This window comes from Aspergillus nidulans, chromosome I (assembly GCF_000011425.1).
Source record: "Aspergillus nidulans FGSC A4 chromosome I".
NCBI classification, from domain to species: Eukaryota; Fungi; Ascomycota; class Eurotiomycetes; order Eurotiales; family Aspergillaceae; genus Aspergillus; species Aspergillus nidulans.
The window spans coordinates 1,468,808-1,492,554 of NC_066257.1; the positions used below are offsets into that span (position 1 = coordinate 1,468,808).

At 49.8% G+C, this 23,747-nt stretch overlaps 8 protein-coding genes across 8 annotated transcripts, besides 1 other annotated feature; 5 read left to right on the forward strand and 3 right to left on the reverse strand.

Annotated features, from left to right (window-relative positions):
• Nucleotides 1-23,747: part of a sequence feature (contig 1.103 1882..69272(-1)) that runs on past both edges of the window.
• ANIA_06023 (putative oxidoreductase, FAD-binding) lies at nt 1,713-3,747 on the forward strand (the record flags this gene model as incomplete). Its single annotated transcript, XM_658535.1, has 2 exons — nt 1,713-2,179; nt 2,292-3,747. 2 exons carry the CDS (start codon nt 1,713-1,715, stop codon nt 3,745-3,747), a joined length of 1,923 nt encoding a protein of 640 aa, XP_663627.1.
• Nucleotides 4,757-7,018, forward strand: ANIA_06022 (uncharacterized protein; the record flags this gene model as incomplete). The annotated part of the gene is made up of 7 exons (XM_658534.1): nt 4,757-4,803; nt 4,869-4,977; nt 5,092-5,355; nt 5,412-5,565; nt 5,614-5,884; nt 5,952-6,193; nt 6,273-7,018. 7 exons carry the CDS (start codon nt 4,757-4,759, stop codon nt 7,016-7,018), a joined length of 1,833 nt encoding a protein of 610 aa, XP_663626.1.
• On the forward strand, nt 7,424-8,893 carry ANIA_10768 (uncharacterized protein; the record flags this gene model as incomplete). Its single annotated transcript, XM_050612182.1, has 3 exons — nt 7,424-7,636; nt 7,950-8,264; nt 8,654-8,893. The coding sequence occupies 3 exons, from the start codon at nt 7,424-7,426 to the stop codon at nt 8,891-8,893; spliced, it is 768 nt and encodes a 255-aa protein (XP_050467024.1).
• Nucleotides 8,997-9,996, forward strand: ANIA_10766 (uncharacterized protein; the record flags this gene model as incomplete). The annotated part of the gene is made up of 3 exons (XM_658533.2): nt 8,997-9,145; nt 9,247-9,642; nt 9,759-9,996. The coding sequence occupies 3 exons, from the start codon at nt 8,997-8,999 to the stop codon at nt 9,994-9,996; spliced, it is 783 nt and encodes a 260-aa protein (XP_663625.2).
• ANIA_06020 (uncharacterized protein) lies at nt 11,310-11,768 on the reverse strand (the record flags this gene model as incomplete). Its single annotated transcript, XM_658532.1, has 1 exon — nt 11,310-11,768. One exon carries the CDS (start codon nt 11,766-11,768, stop codon nt 11,310-11,312), a length of 459 nt encoding a protein of 152 aa, XP_663624.1.
• ANIA_06019 (uncharacterized protein) lies at nt 12,751-14,978 on the reverse strand (the record flags this gene model as incomplete). Its single annotated transcript, XM_658531.1, has 5 exons — nt 12,751-12,771; nt 12,862-12,992; nt 13,502-13,633; nt 13,749-14,408; nt 14,471-14,978. 5 exons carry the CDS (start codon nt 14,976-14,978, stop codon nt 12,751-12,753), a joined length of 1,452 nt encoding a protein of 483 aa, XP_663623.1.
• On the reverse strand, nt 16,014-17,634 carry ANIA_06018 (FAD-dependent oxidoreductase; the record flags this gene model as incomplete). Its single annotated transcript, XM_658530.1, has 3 exons — nt 16,014-16,565; nt 16,619-17,279; nt 17,330-17,634. The coding sequence occupies 3 exons, from the start codon at nt 17,632-17,634 to the stop codon at nt 16,014-16,016; spliced, it is 1,518 nt and encodes a 505-aa protein (XP_663622.1).
• Nucleotides 22,046-23,650, forward strand: ANIA_10767 (cytosine permease; the record flags this gene model as incomplete). Its single annotated transcript, XM_050612202.1, has 2 exons — nt 22,046-22,487; nt 22,566-23,650. 2 exons carry the CDS (start codon nt 22,046-22,048, stop codon nt 23,648-23,650), a joined length of 1,527 nt encoding a protein of 508 aa, XP_050467025.1.

Sequence of the window (23,747 nt, forward strand, 5' to 3'; positions counted from 1 at the left end):
CACCACCAGCAACAGCCTAGAAGAGTCCTTGGAATGCCGTCAGTGAGCGCTTCAGCAAGGCCAAACTCGGGGTCAGTACCTTGTCTTCACATCTGTCCTGCCGGCGAATCGTCTAAACTAGGTGATGATCGGTGCCACCAAGCAAGTACTGTTGATTCTCGTTCATGCAGAAACAGGAACCTTGATCGCGAAAGTCATGCCAAATCCCGCACATGAACTTGCAATAAGGTCATTTGATTTGCTGATCTCTCTCGAGCTGCGTGTGATGAATATCTATCATGACATGAGGCCTTTCGGTTCGACAACAGTTACGGTTGGAAACTGGAAAAAGGAGGCTGACTGCTGCTGGGCTCCGGCTTCGACAATCACAAGACTGAGTTTTGTAGTAGAAGTAGGATTGTCAGAGTCTGCGCGATAACTTGCTCTTGATGCACGCAGTTGGCTTGAGACTTACTTCTCATCTGTGAAACTTGTGGTTACAATCAGCATTAAATACGAAACCATGAGATTGTCTTGCGCCGATAAGAACTTGTTTCTTGTTTCTCATGGATATGGCGTCCGTACAGGGTCGTCCTCTCCAGCGCGTTGTACTGCATCCCTCAAATTATCTCGAACAAATAACGAGATGTCTGTTACTGGAGAGTCCTACATAGACGGCACAACTACGACTACTACGCAGCTGGATCTACCTTTCGACAAAATTGTTGACCGTCTACCTCACCAGATCTTAGAGAGAGGGTTAAAGATACATGAGCAAGTGCTGAAAAGCTTTGCTGAGAGTATATGAAGCGAGCAGAGACTCTTATAAGTTGTCTTAATTCTGATATGCTCATTGGTCCCCAGGCTGTAGATATCATGGAAGGCGGCCATTTCTGGCGCCAGGACTGTCATTTTCAGCGTCCATTTCACATATCCCATATTCAAATGTGTAGGAATATTCTACGGAGTTTGGATCTCTAGACCTAATCCCGCTCGATGTTCCACTCCAGGAACATTGGTTAGAACATTGAACGCAGTATTGTGAAGATCCATACTAAGAGTGAAGTCTAGCATTGTCATGGCGGAAGAAAGTACACCATATAGAACTATCCTCATCAACGCTAACGTAACTTTATGTCCTTGGATGAGCAAACATGTTGACGATACTAAACGAATGTGAGCATAATCGGATTATGGAGTCATTCGGTCTCTCAGTCACATGGTGTAACCATGTTTCTAGGTATTGTACCACTACGAATAAGACACGGGTAAGACTTATAGGGCTGGCCAGGGTCGATAGGGGCTAGACCATACGGGTACCGTATCAACTTCCATTTCCCTACGCCGACTGGCCGTATTTGTCAGATCACGGTTTGCAACCTTTGCTCGTATTGCTCATCCCACCGGCTGCCGGTATAATTCGTATTCTTTCCCACTTGGTCCTACCAGAGCAAGCTATGTTAGAAATCATGGACCCCGCAGCTGACAGCTGGCTTATACTCATCATATCGGCAAACAAGCTCGTTTCTAATAGGATCTCTGGTGCTGTACATTGGATTATAGTCAGCTTACAGATCAGTAGATGATATTCCCCTGCAAGTTGCTCTCGCCCCTCGTCAATAGCTTTCGCAACGAGACATAAAATAGAGAAAAAAGGAAAGAAAGAGGGAAAGAATAGAGGGAAAGAAAGAAAGAAAGAAAGCACTGAGCCCTCACCCCTCGAACATCACAATATGGCAACCGCTACGCAAGGCTGGCATCCGGGCGAGACCAAGCTCCATAACCTGCTACACTTCCCATCCTCTATAGCCACTCGATACACCGCCATAGAACCCCAGCTGCGCGAGCAGCACCGCATCTTCCACACCTCAAGTCTCCCCTTCATTCCGCTGACGGTCACCGACAAAGACGGCCGACCCTGGGCAGGCATTGCTGCTGGGAGATCTGGCGAGAACGGATTTGTCAGCAGTCCGGATTTGAAGACGCTGGTGTTTGGAATCAGGGTCTGGACCGGAGAACCGTTGGCTGGGATCTTGCAGAGTTGGAATGGGAAGGAAGACGGGCTGGGAACTTTGACGGCGGGATTGGGAATCGAGTTTAGCACGCGAAGAAGGAATAAGTTTGCTGGGGCTATCAGGGATGTTCTTGCCAAGGGGGAGGGAGAGTACATGGTGAGGGTTGAGGTTACTGAGGCTCTTGGGTGAGCGTTGTTCTCTTTCTTGCTCTATTTTTTATTTTTATGAATGTCCCCTTGTAAAGCCCATATAGAGTTTTACGGTCTGAAATTGAGCATGATATGCTAACTTCCCCAGAAACTGCCCCAAATATATCAACACTCGCCATCTGATACCCTATCCGAAAACCAATCCCGCGATAGCCCACCAGGCGGCCAAAATGCCGGGCAGCTCGCGCCTTCCCACCGATGTAACCAATATGATCAAGTCCGCCGATACAGTCTTTATAGCGAGCATCTACCAATCCGACCCCGCCACGGCCAGCAGATTCCCTTCGCACTCCGGCATGAACGCCCGCAGCGGCCTACCGGGCTTCATCCGCGTCCGTCCCAGCGATGGCCGTACAGTGGTGCTGCCGGATTATTCAGGGAACAGGTTCCTTTCTTCGTTGGGAAATATCGAAGCGTCTGGCTTGGCGGGGTTCACGATCGTGGACTTTGAAAGCGGTGACATACTTTACCTCACCGGGACGGCGAAGAATGTAGTTGGCGAGGAAGCCTGCACGATTATAAAGAGGCACAGTGGTTGCATCACGCTGCTGGAAGTGACGGGATATACCCTGGTCCGAGACGCCCTCCCAGTACGACAAGCGCCCGGCTCAATGGTAGGCAGGAGCCCGTATAGCCCCAAAGTAAAATATTTGGTTGAAGAGGCAGAAGTGCAGGGATTTGGCGGTACGAGTGAGAAGGCGAGGCTGCAGAGTGCACGACAGCTGTCTTCTGACCTCGCCGTGTTCAGATTCAAGGTTGTTCCTAGCGATACTGGGGGTGTACGCTTGAGTATACGGCCGGGACAAGCTGTTGTGCTTGACTTTATGGACTGGCTCGGTCCACCGCAGTACCGGCACATGGCGGACAATGCACCCGGCTCAATCAACGATGACCGGGTCCGGACGTGGACGGTGTCGAGTTCGCATGAGGGCAGTCAGATGAGCTGGTTTGAGCTGACAATGCGCGAGATAAAGGGGGGTGCGGTTACTGGTGCTCTCTTCGATGTCCTTCGAAAGCATCCTCAGGAACCGGGAAGGCTGGTTGAGATCGAGCAATCTGTTGCGGCCGATATTGTCGGTGTCACTGGTGACTTTGTTCTAAGCGATAAGGAGATCAATGCGCTCTGGGTTGCTGGGGGGATTGGGATTACGCCGTATCTTGCTATGCTGGAAGCCCTCGGATCGCACGAAGCGGAAGGCCAGGGCAAGAGTACTGGAGACATTCTCTTTGTGCTGTCAACTAGGGAGCCAGATGTCATGCTTGAATTACTTCAAAGCCCACTCGAGAATGTTCCCACGGGAATGAAGGTCAAGATCGATCTGTTCACTCGCAGTACTGTCAAGGCCGACATTGGAGAATTTCAGACTGGCAAAATCCAAGTATCAATACACGAAGGCCGGATAGGTCCACAGTACTGGAAAACAGTTCCCACTGGAAAAGACGTCTTTATCTGTGGCCCAAACGACTTTGGAGACGTGGCTGTCGAGGGCTTACGGGCCGTTGGGGTGCCAAATGAGAGGATCCATAGAGAGGGGTTCTATTAAGCTACTAGACTACAATGATGAGCAATAGGAACTGTCGAAGCTAATGAACCGTAAATGTTGTAAATCTGGATCTCTGAATATCGCCAGAGCCCGAGCATGTGCCGTAGGTATCTAGACCCATCCGGCAATATGATATCCCACAAGCCAGAACATCCAACTAGACCTGATTTTCGGCAAGTCAGTTTAAGTCTAAGCTTCAGAAATTGCGTCAGGTGTCAGGAGTTAGCCTCATATCAACCTCACTATTCTTTTTTAGTAAGGTGCGGCAATTGGTGATATATCTCGCTAGTACTGTCTTCTAAGTCACTAGCCTCAAGCTAGCAAGCTAATGTCTATATACAACATCAACAGCACTATATGTTTTGGTTAATTCTGTAGAATACTCACAAGTCATGCAAAACCCCTCAGCCCCATATTAACCAAATAACTGACTCCAAACGCCTGAACAATCCTCGCACATCTAACGGCTGTCGCAGCACGCAGATCCCGGCAGACAACTTTTCCCCTATCCGCCCAAAAAACGTTATATTGACGGTTGTACAGATCCAGCCCGAGCAGATACAACGGCGTTGCGACGAGCTGGGATAGAACTGGGACAACGAGCTGCGTAAATACGGTCTTTGAATATGGATGGGATGCTAGTGAGTCCGGGATACTCTCCGCGAATTGCTGCGCCAACGTAACGAGCCGTATATGGCCACCGCATCGCGGAGAAGGAGCGTTGCCGCTGCGGTGGTTGGGCCTGTCTGCTTTATAATCGGAATGGGTGCAGCTTTTCCTGTAGAAGGCGTATGTGGCTGATTGGAGGCTACGAATAACTGCGCGAAGCGGATATCTTTCCATACGCCTAGCGGGACATTGACGAGGAATGTGCAGGCAAATGTTATCGCGTCGGATAAGGACGGGTGAGTCTGCCTTGTGACAGTCTCCGTCCCGTTTGCGACGGTGTATGCTGCCGCATACAGTGCGAAAACGTGGCTGTGGGCGCGAGAGAGGATGATTGGGCAGGATGGGCGAGGGCGTGATGTGTGCTGGAGCGAAGGATTTGAGAGACCGGTTTGTTGTACGAGGCGTTTTCGACCAGCGATCTAAACAGTTAGTATTGACTTTGACCACTCTAGATTGCACACACCTTTCAATTATCGTGACCGTGGGCGAAACCAGCAGCGCTGCAACTGTGGCAGCCGTGAAGTCTGCCCTGAGCGAGCGCCAGTTAGGGCTGAGTTGGTGGTGAGTCTGCTCCGTCACATCCATCATTCCTTCTGCTCAGTCAACTCGAGAGAGACGAAGATACTTTTGTTCATTAACGTCTTTTCCACTGTATCTCCACCACTATCACGGCAGATCTCCCGTTGTGCGACTAGAATGATAGCCAGCGATGCGCTGTGGGGGAATATGCTCGGGGGCGCTCCCGACGCTGCAGAGGATAAAGCGCCCTTCTCTTTCCAAATCGAATTACCAACCTCAATTCTCAAACATATATACGCAATATCTAACAGACTCCTCACATCTAGGCTCTCCTCTGCGGATCTGCGCCTTCCCCGGCCTCAAATCCGTACCAAAGCCACGGCTCCTTCTAGACTTCCTGATGCACGAAATGAGCCAAACGTACGTCCGCTTCCAAAGACTTATCAGATTAGCTAACAGATGTATAATGACAACAGCCTACTTACGTAAAAGGGTCTTCTGAGCGCCTCAAGATTGAGTCGGCCCTCTCCAAGCTCCGCTCACAGCTGCCCGTCCAGAGCTCCATCTACTACAATGGCAAAGTCCAGGCTGCCTGGAGATCATGGGATCAGCCACTGCCCGCCGAACACGGTACGACGTTCACAAACTACCCCGTAGCCTCAAAAGATTAGGTCTCAGCTGCGATTGAGTCGGCACTGAAAGCGAAGAAGGACTGGGAGAACACCCCCTTTATTGACCGCGCTGCCATCTTCCTTAAGGCTGCCGAGCTGGTGACGGGCAAGTACAGATACGAGCTCATCGCGGCCACGATGCTCGGCCAGGGGAAGAATATCTGGCAGGCAGAGATCGACGCCGCAGCTGAGCTGGCGGATTTCTTTCGTCTCAACTGTAACTTTGCGGCGGAGCTGCTTGAGAGACAGCCGACTAGGGGGACAGTTGGGATGTGGAGGTAACTTGCCCCCGTTCTTCCAGCTTATATGCAATAAGTGAAGATGAAGGATGCTAATGTTAGACAGCCGCATGGAATATCGCCCCCTCGAAGGCTTCGTCTACGCCGTCTCCCCCTTCAATCTCACAGCCCTGGGTGGCTCCCTTCTGTCCGGCCCGGCCCTCATGGGCAACGTGGTGCTCTGGAAGCCCTCGCCTCCCAACGTCTACACCAGCACACTAATCTACAAGATCCTCCTCGAAGCCGGTCTTCCAGCAGACGTGGTCCAGTTCGTCCCCGGCGCGCGGAAGAAATCACCGACATCGCGTTGTCTCACCGCGACTTCGCAGGCCTGAATTTCATCGGCTCCTCTGACGTCTTTCGCTCCATATACACTAAAATCGGCGAGACAAGCGGGAAGAACTTCCTCCTCATCCACCACACGGCCGACATTCCCAGCGCCGTCAACCACACCATCCGCGGTGCATTCGAGTACCAGGGACAAAAGTGCTCGGCGACCTCGCGCGCATACATCCCAGCGTCCCGCGCGGCCGAATTCATCTCGCTCCTCAAGGCCGCGTGCAGGAGATCACCATCGGCAGCCCAGATAAGGAGCTTGAGGCATTTATGGGCCCCGTCATCCATCGCCGCTCGTTCGACCAAATCAAGCGTATCATCGACGAGAGCAACGATGATCCGTCACTGAACTCGATCACCGGCGGGACATACGATGACTCCGTCGGCTTCTATGTCCACCCTACCGTGTACCAGGCAAACGCGCCGACACACCGTCTTTTTGACGAGATCTTCGGCCCCATTCCGGCGCTCTATGTCTATCTAGACAATGAGTGGAGCGAGATCCTGGCCAAGGTCGACCAGGCTGGCGGTGGGTTTGCGCTGACGGGGCCCGTCTTTGCCACGGATCGGAGAGTGATCTGGGAGGCGGAGGATGCATTGGGATACTCGGCTGGGAACTTTTACATCAACTGCAAGACCACTGCTGCGCTGATCGGCCAGCAGTTGTTTGGTGGTGCGAGGGCCAGCGGCACAAACGACAAGGCTGGAAGCTCCGATATTCTGAGACGGTTCCCCAGCCTGCGCATGATCAAGGAGTTCTTTCTGTTGGAGGGGTTCAAATATCCAAGTAACCAGTAGATAGAATATACGTGCAGGTACTTGAAATGGCAGTTATGACTGAAGTGACTTGTGGATACTTTTATGTAGCAAAACGCATCGATACACCCAGGTAGGGAGGTAGCTTGCTGAGGTATAGCCGAAAGTACCTATCCCAAAGCCTGACCTGCTACTTCGGCAATCATTGCATAGATTACCCAGATCTGTAATACACCACACTCCAGACTCCAAACTCCATAGATAATAGCCCTGGGTTTGCGGGTCATCTCCATCCCCCTCATCGGGCCCCCTCCCGGTCTCTTATCACCAAGTTTAGATCACCGGCGACCCTCCCAACCATTATGCCACGACACGCCATGCATACCAAATAGCTATATAACCCCTCCCCGATTAACAATGATCGAGCTCGCGAACAGTACATGAGAGATGGCCCCTTTCTCAAAGTCTATCCCAATCGCAATCATCGGCGACGGCGCCTTCGGCCTGTCCACAGCCCTACACCTCGTGCAAAACGGCTATACAGACATCACCGTCTTGGAGCAAGATGAGAAGATTCCTCCGCCATACTCTGCCGCCAATTATCTCAATAAGATCGTGCGGGAAGAGTACGAGGATCCATTTTACACGAATTTGACTGTAGTACGTACCTGTACTGCCACCCTTCAATTCACGGGCCGTATCCAACAAGAAGAAGAAGAAGAAGAAGAAGAAGAAGAAAGTACTGAATACAGATATAGCAAGCAATCGCCGCATGGAAAACCCCCCTCTTCGCGCCACACTTCCACCAAACCGGCTTCCTACACTGGGACCGCAGGTTGTCGCAAAGTCCTGGTCTGTTGCGCATGTTTTGCTCTCTGATGAAGAAACTTCCGCCCTCCGCGGGATCCCCGTCACTTACTGACGCGATCTGGGCTTTTTCTTCGAGCCGGACCCTAAAACTAACCTGCTAAAGCTCTGCCCGATGGGCAGCGGGTATATCAATACCGACAAGGCGACTGGCGTCTCGCACTCGCCCTTCCCTGTGAACCAAGAGGCATCTAGCGGGTTCTTGCCAGCCGAAGACGAAACCCGGATTCGCAAATTGCTCCAGCAGACATTACCGGCTTTAGCGAATAGACCGCTTGTGCTGAAGAGTCTGTGCTGGTTTGCGGATACGAAAGACAGCGACTTTATTATCGATTTCGTGCCAGGGAGTAAGGGAAGTGTTGTTATCGAGTCAGCGGACTCGGGCCACGGGTTTAAGATGTTTCCCATAGTGGGGAGCTGGGTGAGAACTTGCTAGAGGATGAACAGAAGGAGCAGAAGGTGAAGAGGTGGAGATGGAAGGGCGAGGAAGGCAGACAGGAGGATTGGGGGGCCGATGTTAGTTGGCGACTTGCAGAGAGTAGGGAGCTCAGGGATGTGCTGCCGGGGAGGATAAAGCTTTAGCTTACTGAGCTCACCGACGCTACTCTCTCATATCCTATTTATCTTGAGAATATTTATGGTTAAGCCGGTTTGCGGTGTTTAAGAATGGCCGTAAAAGTCTTTCTGCTGAGTTAGGGCTAGCTGGGACTGACCCAAGGTGCATCCTATGCGCTTTTCCACCCACTCCATAATCACCCTCTGGATCCTAAACTCTCATAAACTCCTCAGATCATTGTTTACTTGTTCTAGACAAGTTTGCTTTCGAAGAGACACACCCCCAACTCCATTCATAGCGGAAAACCTAACCGTAGGTATAGACCCTCGGCAAGCGCCCCGATCTCGGGATCTCCGATAAACACCAGCCTATGCTCTATCGTATCAATAAACACTGGTATGCTGTTATGCTGTTATGACCCAATAAATCCCAACTTGGACTCCTATCCTTTCCATCACCAGTTCTCAAATATTGCCACTCTGCCGCGACCCTGACCCCTTCACCCTCCATCTTCTCAACAGCCCCCTACGTCCCCCCCGACGCCATTTTCGCCCTAACAGCCGAATATAACGCCGCCCCTCGCCAGTCAGGGCCAATATGGGCCAGAGTACCTACCGCGGCAACTATGGGCTCCCCTGGGTCCTGCCTTCTGTACAGCAAGCTCGACGTGGTTTTAATGAGAAAGGGCTGGTGCACGAATATCTGCCGATCCTAAGGCTGAAGGGGTTGAGGGAGGGGGCTGCGAGGTTAGTCTTTGGGGAAGGATATACCGCTATGCAGAGAAGCTGGCAACATCCCAAGCCATCTCTGGGACAGGATCGCTACACCTTGCGGGATATCTGATCAGATACTGCACGTTGAGGGAAAAGGGTGGAGCAGCAGACGCAGACGCAGCCTCAGACGCAGTAGCCGCACGGAAGGTTTACATCCCCAGCACGACATGGTCAAATCACCGCCTCCTTTTCTCATCGCTCGGCTTCACGGTCGGTCAATTCAATTACTACAACAACGCCACCAGATCCCTCAATATAGACTCGTACCTTGCGGCTCTACGCTCCGCAGACCATGGGTCGGTGGTGCTTCTGCACGCCTGTGCGCATAATCCCACCAGCCTGGACCCATATATCGAGCAATGGAAGCAGATATGGGACATCATCAAAGAGCGTCGACTATTCCCCATCTTCGATGCCGCGTATCTAGGCCTTAACTCTGGGGATTATGATAAAGATGCCTGGGCGATACGGTATTTCGTTAACGAGCAAAAAGTAGAGTGTGCAGTCTGTCTGAGCTTTGCGAAGAATATAGGACTTTACGGTACCGATCCTCTTTATCCCTCTTCTGACTCGTGTTGAAATCTAGAGGCCGGCTAACAGAGCCAGGCGAGGGCGTTGGACGCATAATTCTACAGCCGACCCCGTTTTCGCAGTCAGTGCTCGAATCGCTGCAGCGTTCAGAGATCTCGAACCTGCCCGCATTCAGAGCAAAGATCGCAGAGGCAATTATGTCTGATGACATGCTCAAAAATGTCTGGCTTGAGGATCTGAAGACAATGAGTGGGCGAATTGCGGAGATGAGGAGGGCGTTCTCGACGGGCTGACCGGATACGCTATGTGTCTGATGTCTACTGAGATTTTCAAATGGCTTTTGCAAGTACGGTTTGCTGAGTAGGAAACTGACTGCGACTGCTGCAGCATCCGCTAACAGTTGGGACTATCTGGTTAGACAGTCGGGGATGTTTGGATTCTTGGGGCTGGAGAGGCAGGTTGTTAGAATACTCAAGGGTGAGTCGCGTCTGCCATTCGTTGACGGTTGTTAGACTAATAACATAAGACGAATATCACATCTACATGGCCGAGAACTCGCGAATATCGAGTGCTGGGTTGGATTCAGGGATCGTTGACTATGTGGCACGGTCGATCGGAGAGGTTCTACTGAGAATGTAGCGAGGTACAATATACGCGGAGAAACAAACAAGCTTAGCTAAATGTAGCATAATAGAACCAGCAAAGGGTTTGCTTTACTGTGAATAGGTAGTGCCCAAGTTATACTTATCCCAAGTCCACCGGCCAAAAGCCCTCCTCCAAGAGGCCTAGTGCTAAGTAGAGCTATCTGACCTAGGCCTTGACAGGTGATATTTTCTACAAAGTCTCAATCACGGTCCAGGTGTACCTACATATCTCCAGGTGGAAATTGGTGCAAGTACGAACCCGGCCAAGTTCCAGCAAGCGCTCAGAGGCGATGGTTGAAAAGCTAAAAGTCATTAAGTCGTTCCATGTCCCTAATAGTGTTAGGGATCAAATGAAGGGCACGTTTGAAATATCAAGATTGACAATTTGAGAATTCCAAGCTCTGTGATAGTTGAATACTGTCTCAAGAAATAGTTGAAAGTATAGTTAAAAAGTATAGTTTCAACAGTACTAGATGGCCATTGTACCGCATTGGTTCTGTTATATTGCATGGAGTTAATATAAATATTCCTTTGAATGCCTCCACGATGTACGAAGCTGGGGAGTGGATCACCTCTCTTCAAACGCAAGACATTTTTATTTTTACAGTGTATCGTCATAATGGGCTGGGCCAATGTCGACGACGTCGACAGGGAACAACCATTATTGCGTGAAGATAGTTGGAAGACTTCTTAAAGGGCCAAGAGCTGAAGAGTACTCCGAGATTGATACATGAAAATTGTTATGGTATAGGGATCTTAGTGCAATTCTCAAAGCGAACTAGTTAGGTCGGATATGTTGAATACCCTATTTTTGCCGTGTCTTCACCTAGGCAGTCATGGAATAAACATCCCATTCCTCCTTTCTCAGCCGGACCACATGAATAAATATGTTGGATATCCAAACAAGATTCGCCATATTCAGCATGAGACTCTCAATCCATGAGCATCTTCACAATTGCGAGTTAGACGGTCTCCGCCGAACAGCCCAGTGCTGCCTCCACCTGGTCGATCAAATCGATAACCTGTTGCGGCAATCCGCTCGTATCAGTTCCCTCGAGAATAGCACAGATGGCCTGCACGAGGGTGTCAAGCGGATCTGTCTGGCGAACTTGAAGGCCTGCATATTCGCTACCGACACAGTTGTTCATATTGAAAGTATTCATCATGGTTTGGTAGCTTGATACGAAAGAGCCAATAGCTGAGAGACGCTGGTCTACGAGCGGGATCATGGCCTCGGGGGTTCCGCTTGGGGGAGTCAGGTTGAGGAGCGGCATTATGGCGTCGTTGAAGGTGGAGAGGTCGGTGCAGGAGAGGTCAAAAGCGAAGAGGGGGGTAGCTGGAGAGGTGGTTGGAGGTGAGACCGGGGAGGCGAGGGATCCAGTGAAAAAGTTGAGTAGGCAGATACACATGAAGAAGGCCATTTTCTCTTTTGTTGCTTGTCCTATGCTGGGAGGCTGTTTTCTCTGTATAGCTAAGCGGTAGGAAGATAGGGTTAAAGTGTTGTTAATGGCCGTAGCGTGTGGGTTTATATAGGCTTCGGCTGGCAGGCCTCCTCCAGAGAAAGGGGCCTGCGTATAATGCTATGGAGGATCAAGCATGTTGCGGATCATTTCCAGTACATAGGCCCTTTTCCTGGCATGTCACTCTATGAAGCAGTACAAAAAATACTCCGGGTATACTCATGGAGATGTGGACCCTGCAGCAAGTGCACGAGCCGGTTACACTGTACTGGCAATCTGATTGCGCCTCCAAGGTAATACAACTTCCCCCGCACAGGAATGAGAGAAAGCGTTGCTAGTCATGGTGTACTATTCTATTGTACTGTGACCACAGTGTGACGGCATGACTGAGATATCCAGCAGACTATAACTTGCAATCTAAAGCGCCGGTGCAGGAAGCGGGCATCCGCAGGCAACTGTATATACACTATGAAACCGTTTCACATAAACTTTGAAGACTCAATGCTAGGCCTATCCATCTTTAGGGGAAAAAAATAAGAGAAAAGAGAGACCAAGATGTAAGCTCTGCAGAGAATATTCTTTGGTCATCTTCAGTGCCAGTCTAGTAATCTAGTTCAGAACAAAGGTCGATATAGGTTTGCTCATGGCTGATTGTGAGCATAAAGGCCCTTTTACTATTAGCATAGACAGTACTTAGATCAAATTCAAAGAAAAGCATATCAGATCTAGGACTCGAGTAGCAGAACAGGAATAATATCTCGAAGTGCATGCAGGTACTTTTGTTAGGAGACGTTTGCAACACCATCACCGTATACCATACGCCTTGTCCTAAGACGATGATGGGGCAGGGCCATCGTCTATAATCGTACTGACATAAGTCAGCCTGAAGAGTATATACCTTTCAAACGCTGCGGCAGGCTACGCTCGCTGCTAGAGAAACAATTCACCGGCCTGAACGGTATAACTGGTGTCATTCAAGCCATAGTAGTTCGCACAAACGGTCTATTCCATACAGCCTTGTGCACGGCCTGCCCATGCTAGTCAGCTGGCAGACCCCTGCCAGCGTTGCATCTCCCATATGTGAAGGATTGCTTGACTTGGAAGTCTTCTCTTCAATGAATTCGATTGAACATGCGGGGGATACCATGCGGTCAGAGACAATAACCCTGACCTGGCCATAGCTCACTATGTTCAAAACATAGAATGACTTATTCATCAAATCTAATGACCAATTTCCCTCGAATATAATCAACTTTTACTAGCTCAACATCATTCGCATTTGGGTTCGCTAGCACCAGCTTGCGACATCCTGTCGAGAAGTTCCTGGTGAATGTAACCCAACCGTCTGACGTTGTATTGAGCAGGCCTGCAAAATCACATTGTAGATTCTGGACTGTCCTGGAGAAGAAAATTTGTATTCCTTCTTGTAATTCGCGGTTTTGTGCGGAGGTAAATGTAAAAGGATCAACCAGCAAGCTCGGGTCAGGTAACTTATGGACGATCTACATCTCTATTTATACGTACTCTACCCACAAAGGCAACTACTCTATCTACCATATACCCATATCCCCTTATCCGGCGCCAAACGCGCAATGACAAGAAGTAAGCTTCCACCAATTAGTTTGAGAAAAGCAACTGCACCGATCCGCTTAGCCAGGGCTCTGTCAGATAGAAAAGTAGAAGACAAAACTCACATATCGTAAAAGACCACCCAATCCCAATAGCATCTATCAGCGGCACCACTGCCGCGGTAGCCGTAGCGCCAAACATATATTGCAGGATATATTTGCTGCAGACAGCTTCGGCGCGTTGAGAGGGAATTACTTCTGTTACGGGTATCCAATTAGTATTGAAAATCAATAAATAAGCAATATAGAAAGAATATTGAATAGAATAGAATGAATGGGATGAAAGAAAAAAGAAGAAAGAGACAGAACTCACCAGCAGAATACGTATTCAACCCGTTCCACGCTCCCATTAACCCAGCACCAATCAAGAAAGCCAGTATGATCGGCAAGGCCAACCCTCCAAACTGCTTCTGTAGAGACCACCCATAAAGAACCATTGAGATCGGCAATACCGCAAAGAAATAGACGATTCCGCTGTTCAATCGATCCTTGGGTAGACGCAGGCCATTTCGCTTTCTGATATACCGTTTCACCGTATGGTCTGATAACCGCCCGCCCACTAAACTCCCCACGATGAATCCTGTCCCCGGGGCAAGATAGAAGAGCCCACTGACGAGCGGCGTTGTAAACCCAAAGCGCGGATTGATGACGTGCCTAACCGAAGTCAAAGTGCCGTACTGCGTGATTGCCAGAAAGCCGCAGATGAGATCGGAGAGGAGGATTTGCGGAAGGAGGTATAGTTTTAACACCTTCGTGGGGTTGAAGCGGGCGAGGGCTTGGAAAACTCTTTGCGGGATAGTGTCTGATCCCGAGTCTAGCTCTGCTTTTTCCTCGTACAGCTGCTTCACTTCGCTTTGAATGTTGGGGATTGCAAACACGGATAGTGCAGAGCCCAGCCCTGCCATGGCGACTTGCAGCCAGTAGATATCGCGCCAGTGGGCGAATGTTACGATCACCCCGCTAATGCAGGGGCCTATAGTTGGTGTTTTATAAGTACAGTAGTCCTTCAGTTTCTGACCAAGACCTGATACGCACCTAAGGCACTCCCCGCCACACTCCCCACCTGTAGACAGCCCACTGCACGCCCTCTCACTGTCGGCACAAAAATGTCTGCAATGACCGTCTGACCGGCAACCATAAAGTACGTTCCCGTAAAGCCCGAGATCACGCGCATACTTGTGAAAACAGCCATGTTCGGTGCCAGCGCGGTCCCAATAGAGGCAAGCAGCATGACCGCCGTCGCAGCATCGTAGCTACGTTTTCGACTGAAGATCTCGGCTAGTGGAGACCAGATTAGTGAGGAACAGCCCATCGCGATTAGCACAGCGGCATTAGTGATGTTGAGGATCTCAGATGTGGTTTCTAGGTCGGATGCGATCTCGGGCGTCGCGATGAGGAGTGATGTGCTGAGGAAAGTGACCACCAAAGTGTTCCAGCTGACAATGAAAAGGATGAGGCATTTTCTTGCGGTGCTAAGGGACTTGGGATTCAGGGTGGGTGAAGGAATAGGCGTAGTTATGGTTGTGTCTGTTGGCGGCGACATTGTGCTCCTAAGGGACGCTTTTGTGACCTTAAGGCTTGGCTTAGGGCTTTGCTCAGTTTGAACCTAATATATCGACTTGGCGTAGGTAGAGGATGCTATGTAGAGCCATAAAGCCAGTCTGCCTGTATGCTAAATGCTCCGTATCCTCCTGGCCCCAACTTGAGGTGCAGAAGATAAATCACTCAGACGTTCCTTATCTTCGGCCTAAAAAATGGAGATGCGTAAAATTCTTGCCTGGATTCCAAAACAAGTTAGGGACGAGGATTCCTACCCACTTTAGCCCACTCAAACGGGTGAATCCACACCCGCGCTCCACCCTGCTATACATGTATTGGAGCGGTGATAGCACAGTAGAGCATACCCATGTTATGGACGGCAACGCCGTTCAATCGATTTCAGTCAACTGTATAGAACTTCGACTCCAATGGCCAGCCTTAAAGGCAGCAATGTCCTCTAACGGATGTACTCTTGGCGGTCGATATGGCAACGAGTACAAAGTGTTAGACATCATATATAGTATCGATCGCTATCATGCACTCTGCCGAACAATTGCAGCAGTAGAGCCCTAAAAAGGACCCACCTACATAGGCCGGGTAGGTGATAGATGCTCTGTTAGAGGAGACATGCTAGGAACAAAGATTATGCCTATTGCATTCTTCAGCGACATAGAACTCCGTTAATCTTAGGATCAGAGGAGCACCACATTTATAGAGCTACCAAAATCCCCGGCCGGCGCTCACAAATCAGGAATGCCGGTAGCCAGTATAACAAGTGGCCAGCATCGCATCACATATACTGTGTACTCTGCTTTCAAGAAGTTCACCGCGGACTCAAACGCCGCATCTGGAGTCAGTCTCGAAGATTACAGCACTGTATCATGTATTCCATTCTCGCAGTGTATTGAGTAGAATGAGATACTCTACGTGGACGCTTATGAGCCTTGGCTTGCCCGAAAATAAGCAAAACCCTGGTAATTGGTATCGGTATCTGTTAAAACTCCACATACGTTATGATCTCGCTGCATGATTGGTCAGCTTATACACCAAAAACCCGATTCAGCCCACCCCTGAAACCGAGTGGAACACTGCCGACGACGGCATCAATCGACCCCGGATAAAGAAAAACATTAGTAGCCAGCATCAGCACCAGCAAGAGGACGCCACAGCGAAACTGCAGGATCTGGAAAAAAGCTTTCCACTCCGCCAGCGTTACTGCCCGTTTAGTTGCACACAGACGGTCACGCTCAGGTAGAGGCAGATACTCCAGGACCATGCCGCCTTCATATTCCATGGTGTTTCTGTAATTCGCTAGGCGGGCGGTAATGTGGATCGTGTAGCGGAGCATAAGTTGTGCGATTAAGGGGATTTCAAGCGAATGCACGCGGGACACGCGATAGGAGAAGGCGCTGATGCCTTCAATCCGGGGTTGGATAGTGTCTTGGTAGGAGGAGAGGGCACGTCGAATCTCGACGTCGGTGGGTTTGGTGAATGTGCCGGCGTAGCAAGAGGTCAGTCTGTGGAGGCTGTTTGCGAGGGCTGCAGAGGTTTCAATACAGAGGTTTGCACCTTGCGCGAAGTTGGGGGTCAACTGCTCTGGATCAGTATAGTTCAGGCTTTCTGCAAGGATAACAGAAACGGGACCTTGAAAACAGTATCTCCGACACCGGCAATCCGGCCAGATGTCCAGGACTCCAGAATACCCTCCGGCGTGGGAGTTGACGCGACTGACGAAGTTCTCTGACATAGGTCGCGGAACCTAATTTGCCCGTAGAGCGGGTAACCACCGAGCTCTTCTAGCTTCGCTTTGACCTCTCTCTGTGGCCATCTTGGTACATTTGGATGGACGTAAGTCCGATCCAACTTGATCATAACGAACCAGTTGATGGTAGTGTCAAAGTTTGGGATAATGGTCCAGAAGGCGTGTAAGTACGACCGGGTGTAGATCTCTCCTGGCTTCATCGTGGCAGTCATCTCTTTTGATGGGGTGGTCATGCCGAAAAGACACATGTAGTCGACCGTCATTTTGCTCTTGTCCTTGACTAGGGCCGGCGAGGCCGGGGGCTCTGTTAGCCGCTCCATCTCTTTCAGGGTGATTCCGTGGACCCCATCTGCGCCGACGACTATGTCTCCGGTGTAATGCTCCCCGTTTTCGGTTGTAACCGTTAATTGTCCGTTAGATTCTGTGCTGCGGTCGATGCCGACAACTTTGGCCCCAACTTTCACCTTTGAGCGTCCTTCTAGAGTATTGAAGAGAGCGTATAGCAAGTTTCGACGTGTGAGCGCGGAGAATGGGTAACCAATCCTGGATAAGTTAGTCCTAGCACTATCAAGACAAAGACTGTGAGGAATCACTCCGTAAGATTTTGAGCAAACATCGCGTGTCGATGGGTATATCCCTCAGGTAGCCCTACATTGACTGCCTGTATATCATTCATATATTTCCACAAATGATCGAGGACGCCCAGCTGGTCGAGGATGCGGCATCCAGCTGGCTGGAGGGCAACAGAGCCACCAATATTCGTCGTGATATCTCGGTGCTTTTCGAGAACAACATAGTCGATCCCGGCTTTCTCCAGGCAATGAGCGAGTGTGAGGCCCGAGACGGCACCGCCAATGATAATGACCCGCAGCTGCGAGTTGTCTCTATCGAATGTCATTGTGGATAGATCCTCGGCGTATGAGCAGAAAGATATGAATATAACATCAAAGACAGAGAGTGAATAGAGAATATATAAGGTGTCCCACCTTGGTGTCGTTTCCATCCACCGCGTATGTGCGAGCGTTGATCCGGTTGTGGAAGTGTTGCTTTTTTGTTAGATCTTGTTTTCACATCGATGTTTGTTGTTGGAGCCAGGATTTGCTACGACGTGATCACCGACACAACTGCAAACAAATCAATTCAAATTACCCTGTGCCTTGAAGCAATATGTTCATCCGGACTATTGTCGTATCGGTACCCGAGATGCGACATCCATCCATAAGACGGAGTTTCTAGGTGCCGAGCCACTTGCTGTTGTGGGAGCAGGATACTTAGTCTTAACCAAAATACTCGAGACCGGTGACGCTTCTAGCGTGATGCGAGTTATCGGCCTCCTACTTTCGCTGTCGTTGGGCTTTCCTTCTTTAATTGGCTCACCAAGCCATACTCCAATCTTGACTTGGGCGTATCTGCCGGGGTGAGCATGCACGAGCGATCACAGCTGACACTAACAGTTTTCCGCTCAGCATACTGTGATGTACTTTGCATTCTCTGATTGAAGAAATCCCGTCGCATCAAGTGAAGCTTGTAGGATCTCTGCGCGTTGGTTTGCAAATGAGCGAGAAAGGCAGTTGAGTCTGCGCAGTTCCTTTGCACCAGATAGAGCTGCGGGGGTTTTTGATACAATCCGAATTGCTGGGCAGCTTATATTACCCAAAAATAGAGTCAGGAATCCTATTTGTTGGAATGGTGCTCCGGATATGGTTACTGGAGACCCCCTTGCCGGGCTACCCTTATTTGAAGACTCATATTCCCTGCCTTCTTGCAATATAATCAGCTCTCCTGGATCCAAACTTCATTACTGCGGAATTCGATAATCGTGACAATTTTTAGGTTCAGCGCCGGCAATGCTGGAGGTCCAATATCTAGTATATCATGTTTTCTCCGCTGTTTCCCGGAGCTCTAGTAGTTCTCTGTTCTTAGCTCTTTGATATGAATGTTCTGCGCTGTTCTGAGATTCACGCAGTGTTGGAGGAAAAGACTCTTTTGAACAACTCGTGAACACGGCAGAGTAAATTTTCCGCACCTCCCAAGCTGTTCCACTTATGCGATGATGTCACGATGTTCGGGCAGCATTCGGTTCGAGTGTGGTAGTCTGGACATCCATGCCTTTACTACCCCATGGCCCCAGGTGTCTTTGACGTTTTCCTGGGGTTCTGCTAAGATGCCTGTCCCTCGGCTGCGATGGGACCAAGTGGTAAATTGTAACGGCCCCAGCATGCTCACTGGCGGGATTTATGGCGCATAGTCCTTTGTTTCCTTCTGTTGCATCATTCAGCTCTTCTTAAACATTAGTCCAGTTCCTGAAATCTGAGCAAACATATCTTCAAGAGCGAGCCAAAGCGATACGAGTCCTCGCGTTCACAGCTCGATTTGTGGAGGGAGCCCGAGTATCCTGAATGAGTCTTGTTTCTGCGAGCTACATGTAGGTTCTCATGCGTCCATTACCTGTGGCAATCGAGGCGGTAGCCGGACCAAGTGTATGGCTCTAGCCAGCTCATGGTGTTGAAGGCACAATCGCACCAGGTTTCGCTTGTGGCGTGGACCGGTACCGCGCGGCCAGCGTCGAAGAGCTTCATTGCAGACTGGAGCTGCTAATCATTGTAAGTGGCGCTAACATAAAAAGAGTAATATATGAGATATTTGCCGGTGCTGGTGGCAGAGCAACTCATGGTCCGAAGGCATGATGAGAAGACGAAGTGCTGGGGATGAGGGAACGGGACAGTGCCAACATCTGGAAAAGCGGCAAAAGCTCCACTTCGTAGATACTGCCTCTCACAGTACCAGGACAGAATATGTACCAGGTGATCATTTTATATCTCCTAGGATCTCTTGAGGTACTAAAGGCCAAGTCTAGTTTACAACCACTACTTAACTGCTTCTTAGCACATTTCGCAACAGATCAGCACTCAGCAGTAGTGCTCAATTCTCCTTCGCGAGAACTCTCGGCAGGCCTTCTTGATGTATAAAGAAAAGGTTGACATCTTTATTTATCTTTCACCGCAGGCACCTCGTGGAGCTTCGAGGCTGTTTCTTTCATAAGCTCGCGTCCCAACTGCATTCCTCGCGAATGCGTTGCGGTGTTCCCAGAAATTACCCAGATTTTCGTCAGGCACACGGAATTTTTGAATTTGGATGTTCGTAGTTCGGTTAGTGATGCACCATTTCTAGACTTCAACGCCACCTTGAACGTCAGTGATTGGCTTAGAACCCTACCCATAGCCTGTTCACAGCTGTTCTGTCGAGGTTTTCAGCATTTCCGCGAAACCCCATCTTCATAAGGTATCTCCAGTCAGTTACAGGGGTTACTTTACGCCGCTGAGCTGGAGTGTGTCAGATAGAGCCTTGTCGGCGTACTCCTCAAGGAGGGAGAGAATTTGCTGCCGTGCTTGCATGGGATGCGCTTCAGCCATACCCTGTTGTTTGTGCAGTCAACCCATTAGCCAGGTTGGCAATTCGTTGTCTGTACTCTGGCCATCGTGCTTTTGCTTCGCGTTTGCTAGTTTGTTGAGCAAGTCAAGATGCGTGCGCTTTGTTTTTGAACCGTCTCCTTTGACCAGCAGCTCGGCCGTTTTCTCTCCAATTCAGTTATATGTTATTTCCAACACCTGATCAGTCTCTAGTTAGCCTTGCGTTCCTGTTTCCATGCAGCAGGCTCATTGTCCAATATTGCAACGCATGCTTTTCCCTCGTAAGATTCCTGTTTTCGAATCTTAAGTTGCAGGTCTAGTATTCGGTTCTGGTCTTGCGCCCTGAACCTTTGCACTTGCTTGTCTCTCTTGGCCAGCTTGGTCTCCAGTTGTGAAATCTGGGTTTTGTCCGGATTCCAACCAGCTAAGGCGTGACTTGTACTCTGACAACTCAGCTTGCACGGAGCGGATCATATCTATGTATGATCGCTTCTGCTTATAATAGTTTGCTGAAGACAGTTTTGGCGATCGCTTGACATGGTCCAGCCATTGGGTGAGTTCAACGCCGGCCTTTTCGTCGGCGTACCTTAGCTTTAACAGGTGGCAATTTTCTTTGCCATCTATCCTTTTGGTCTCTTGCCGTTCATCTCGATCAAGGGAACGACCTAGTTTTGGAGGGAAGTGTCAGTAAATCTTGTCCGAAATGGAGTAATGAGTGGGTAATCCGTACGCGCAGTCTTTCGTTATTCCCTAAGCGAGATTATTAAAAGTGACTAGCCTCAATCGGCTGGCGTGTATTAGTAGCTAGTGGCAGGAGTTAAGGCTTTATTTAGGCAGCCCACCTGGGAAATCCATACGTTCGGTAGAGCTGAGATGAACTGGGGTGGCGGGCGAGTGTGGACAAAGTCCTGCGGCAGGCAGGTACAGCACCTACAGGTCATGTGTTGTCTTCACCTTCTCTTCTCCTTCTACTTCTAACAAACCGCCTCTGGAAAAGACCTAGTTATTCCAGAACAACCAACCTCTGAATCTCTTTCACAAATGAGAAGCATAATAATTACATATCAAAATCATAAAGAATTCCCTTCAAGTCTCAGGACGGCCCGACCTCAACGTGATACTACCCCGCCTACTCAGCGGCAGTGTTCGTGCCCTTCCTCCGTATTTTGATACGTATTTGTCGCCACTAACCTGCCTCTTATCTTCAGGTGGAGACGAATTGCCATTTACAGACTAGGGGTGTGTGCTCGTAGCCAAGCCTCGAAAGTCTGGGGAGAACTACAGGGAAGAGATGTACGACGAACGAAGAGTTCAAGTCCTGACTCCAACGGACAAAGCCGAGCTCCAAAGCCCGGTTGCCATTCAAGATACGAAGGCATCGTCCATCATCCCTTATCTTGTGTCAAACGCCTATCAACAATAGATTTCTTATCCGCGCCTTCTCAGTCGTTCTTCGGTCCCACACGGCAGCTCAATCCTTCCGGTCCATCAGCCCAGTGATTGGTTTGTGACTCCAGAAGCTTGACTTCGCTTGACAGTCGCGTGTTTCGGGACCCAGAAACCCCCACGCGACGAATCTCTTCTTGGTCGCGCCGTATCCAATACTGAAGATATCGCCTCCGTCTCTTCCGGAAATGACCCCATTCTATCGCGAAATCTGCTCCCCGTGTGGACCGAATGATAATAATAACTGATTGTACGCGTTTGTGTGAGAAGAATTAGCTCCTCAGGTCCACCTACATATACAGAGCTGGTCCGCGTCACGGAGAGAAAAAAAATGTATTCTCAACCAAGCCAGAGGGGCTTTGCTTCCCTTCTTAGCGGAATCAGTTATCAACTCTTCATGATAATATCTTCATTGAACAACATAGCCAATCTACAACGGCCTTCACTAATCCAATGGCGGGAGCATTCGATTTCGACCTGGAGAAGAACCCTCCAGTAGTTCAGTCAACTGCGGATAACAGCAGTGACGGCGCTGTACCCGGCGAGACCTTTACCTACGGCGACTCCACGTACGCGAAGATTCAGCGCCTTGCCGCAGAGCTCAACATCGAGCAGCGCGGTATTGAACGCGTTCCTGCTGCGGAGCAGACTGATACTTCTGTCTTTAATATAGGCAGCATGTGGCTGGCGGCCAACATGGTCGTCAGTTCCTTTGCCATCGGTGTTCTTGGGAAATCTGTTTACAGCCTCGGTTTTGTCGACGCTATTCTGACAGTTTTGTTCTTCAACCTTCTTGGCATCATGACCGTCTGCTTCTTCTCCTGTTTTGGCCCATTTGGCCTGCGTCAGATGGTGTTTTCAAGGCTATGGTTCGGCTGGTATGTCACCAAAGGATGTGAGTATCTTCAATCCACCATGGTTTATAATATGGTTTATAATTGCGGCGAGGGCTCATATATCATATCTCCTGCAGTTGCTGTTCTCAATATTCTTGCATGCTTGGGTTGGTCTGCTGCCAACGCCATCGTAGGCGCTCAAATGCTCCACGCAGTGAACTCCGATGTACCTGGCTTCGCCGCGATCTTGATCATTTCCATTTGCACGCTTTTGGTCACATTTGCGGGATATAAAGTGGTCCATTTGTATGAATACTGGAGTTGGATTCCCACTTTCATCGTCTTCATGATCATCCTGGGCACCTTTGCACATTCGGGGGATTTCCAAAACATCCCTATGGGAGTGGGAACATCCGAGATGGGCAGCGTCCTCTCCTTCGGCTCAGCTGTCTACGGCTTCGCTACGGGCTGGACTAGTTACGCAGCCGATTACACTGTGTACCAGCCTGCCAATCGCAGCAAGCGCAAGATCTTCCTTTCGACCTGGCTAGGACTTATCGTTCCTCTTCTTTTCGTTGAAATGCTCGGTGTTGCCGTGATGACTGCAACGGATATTAAAGGCAGCAAGTATGATGTGGGCTATGCCACGTCCGGAAATGGCGGCCTCATTGCCGCAGTCCTCCAACCACTTGGGGGCTTTGGCGATTTTTGCCTCGTGATCCTAGCCCTCTCAATCGTTGCAAACAACTGCCCGAATTTCTACTCCGTGGCTCTCACAGTTCAAGTTCTTAGCCGCTACGCTCAACGCGTTCCTCGGTTTATCTGGACACTTTTCGGCACTGGTGTCTCGATAGCTATCGCAATCCCCGGTTACTCCCATTTTGAAACGGTGTTGGAGAATTTTATGAACTTCATCGCGTACTGGCTGGCCATTTACTCTGCGATCGCAATCATGGACCATTTTGTCTTTAAACGCGGCTTCTCCGGCTATGTCGTTGAGAACTTCGATAAGCGTGAAAAGCTTCCAGTGGGTATCGCTGCTACCATTGCATTTGGGTTCGGTGTTGCTGGTATGATCACTGGGATGAGCCAACCCTGGTATGTGGGCCCTATCGCGAGGCACGCAGCCGGCGGTGATGTGGGATTCGAGTTGGGCTTTGCATTTGCGGCGTTTTCGTATCTTTGTTTGAGGCCTTTTGAGATCAAGTTTTTTGGCAGGTAACAGGCTCTCTTCCGACTTTTGGAATTTCATAATCCGGACGTGTTTGGATATTTAGATATATGTATTTTATTTCAGTCAAAGAATTTTAATCAATCTC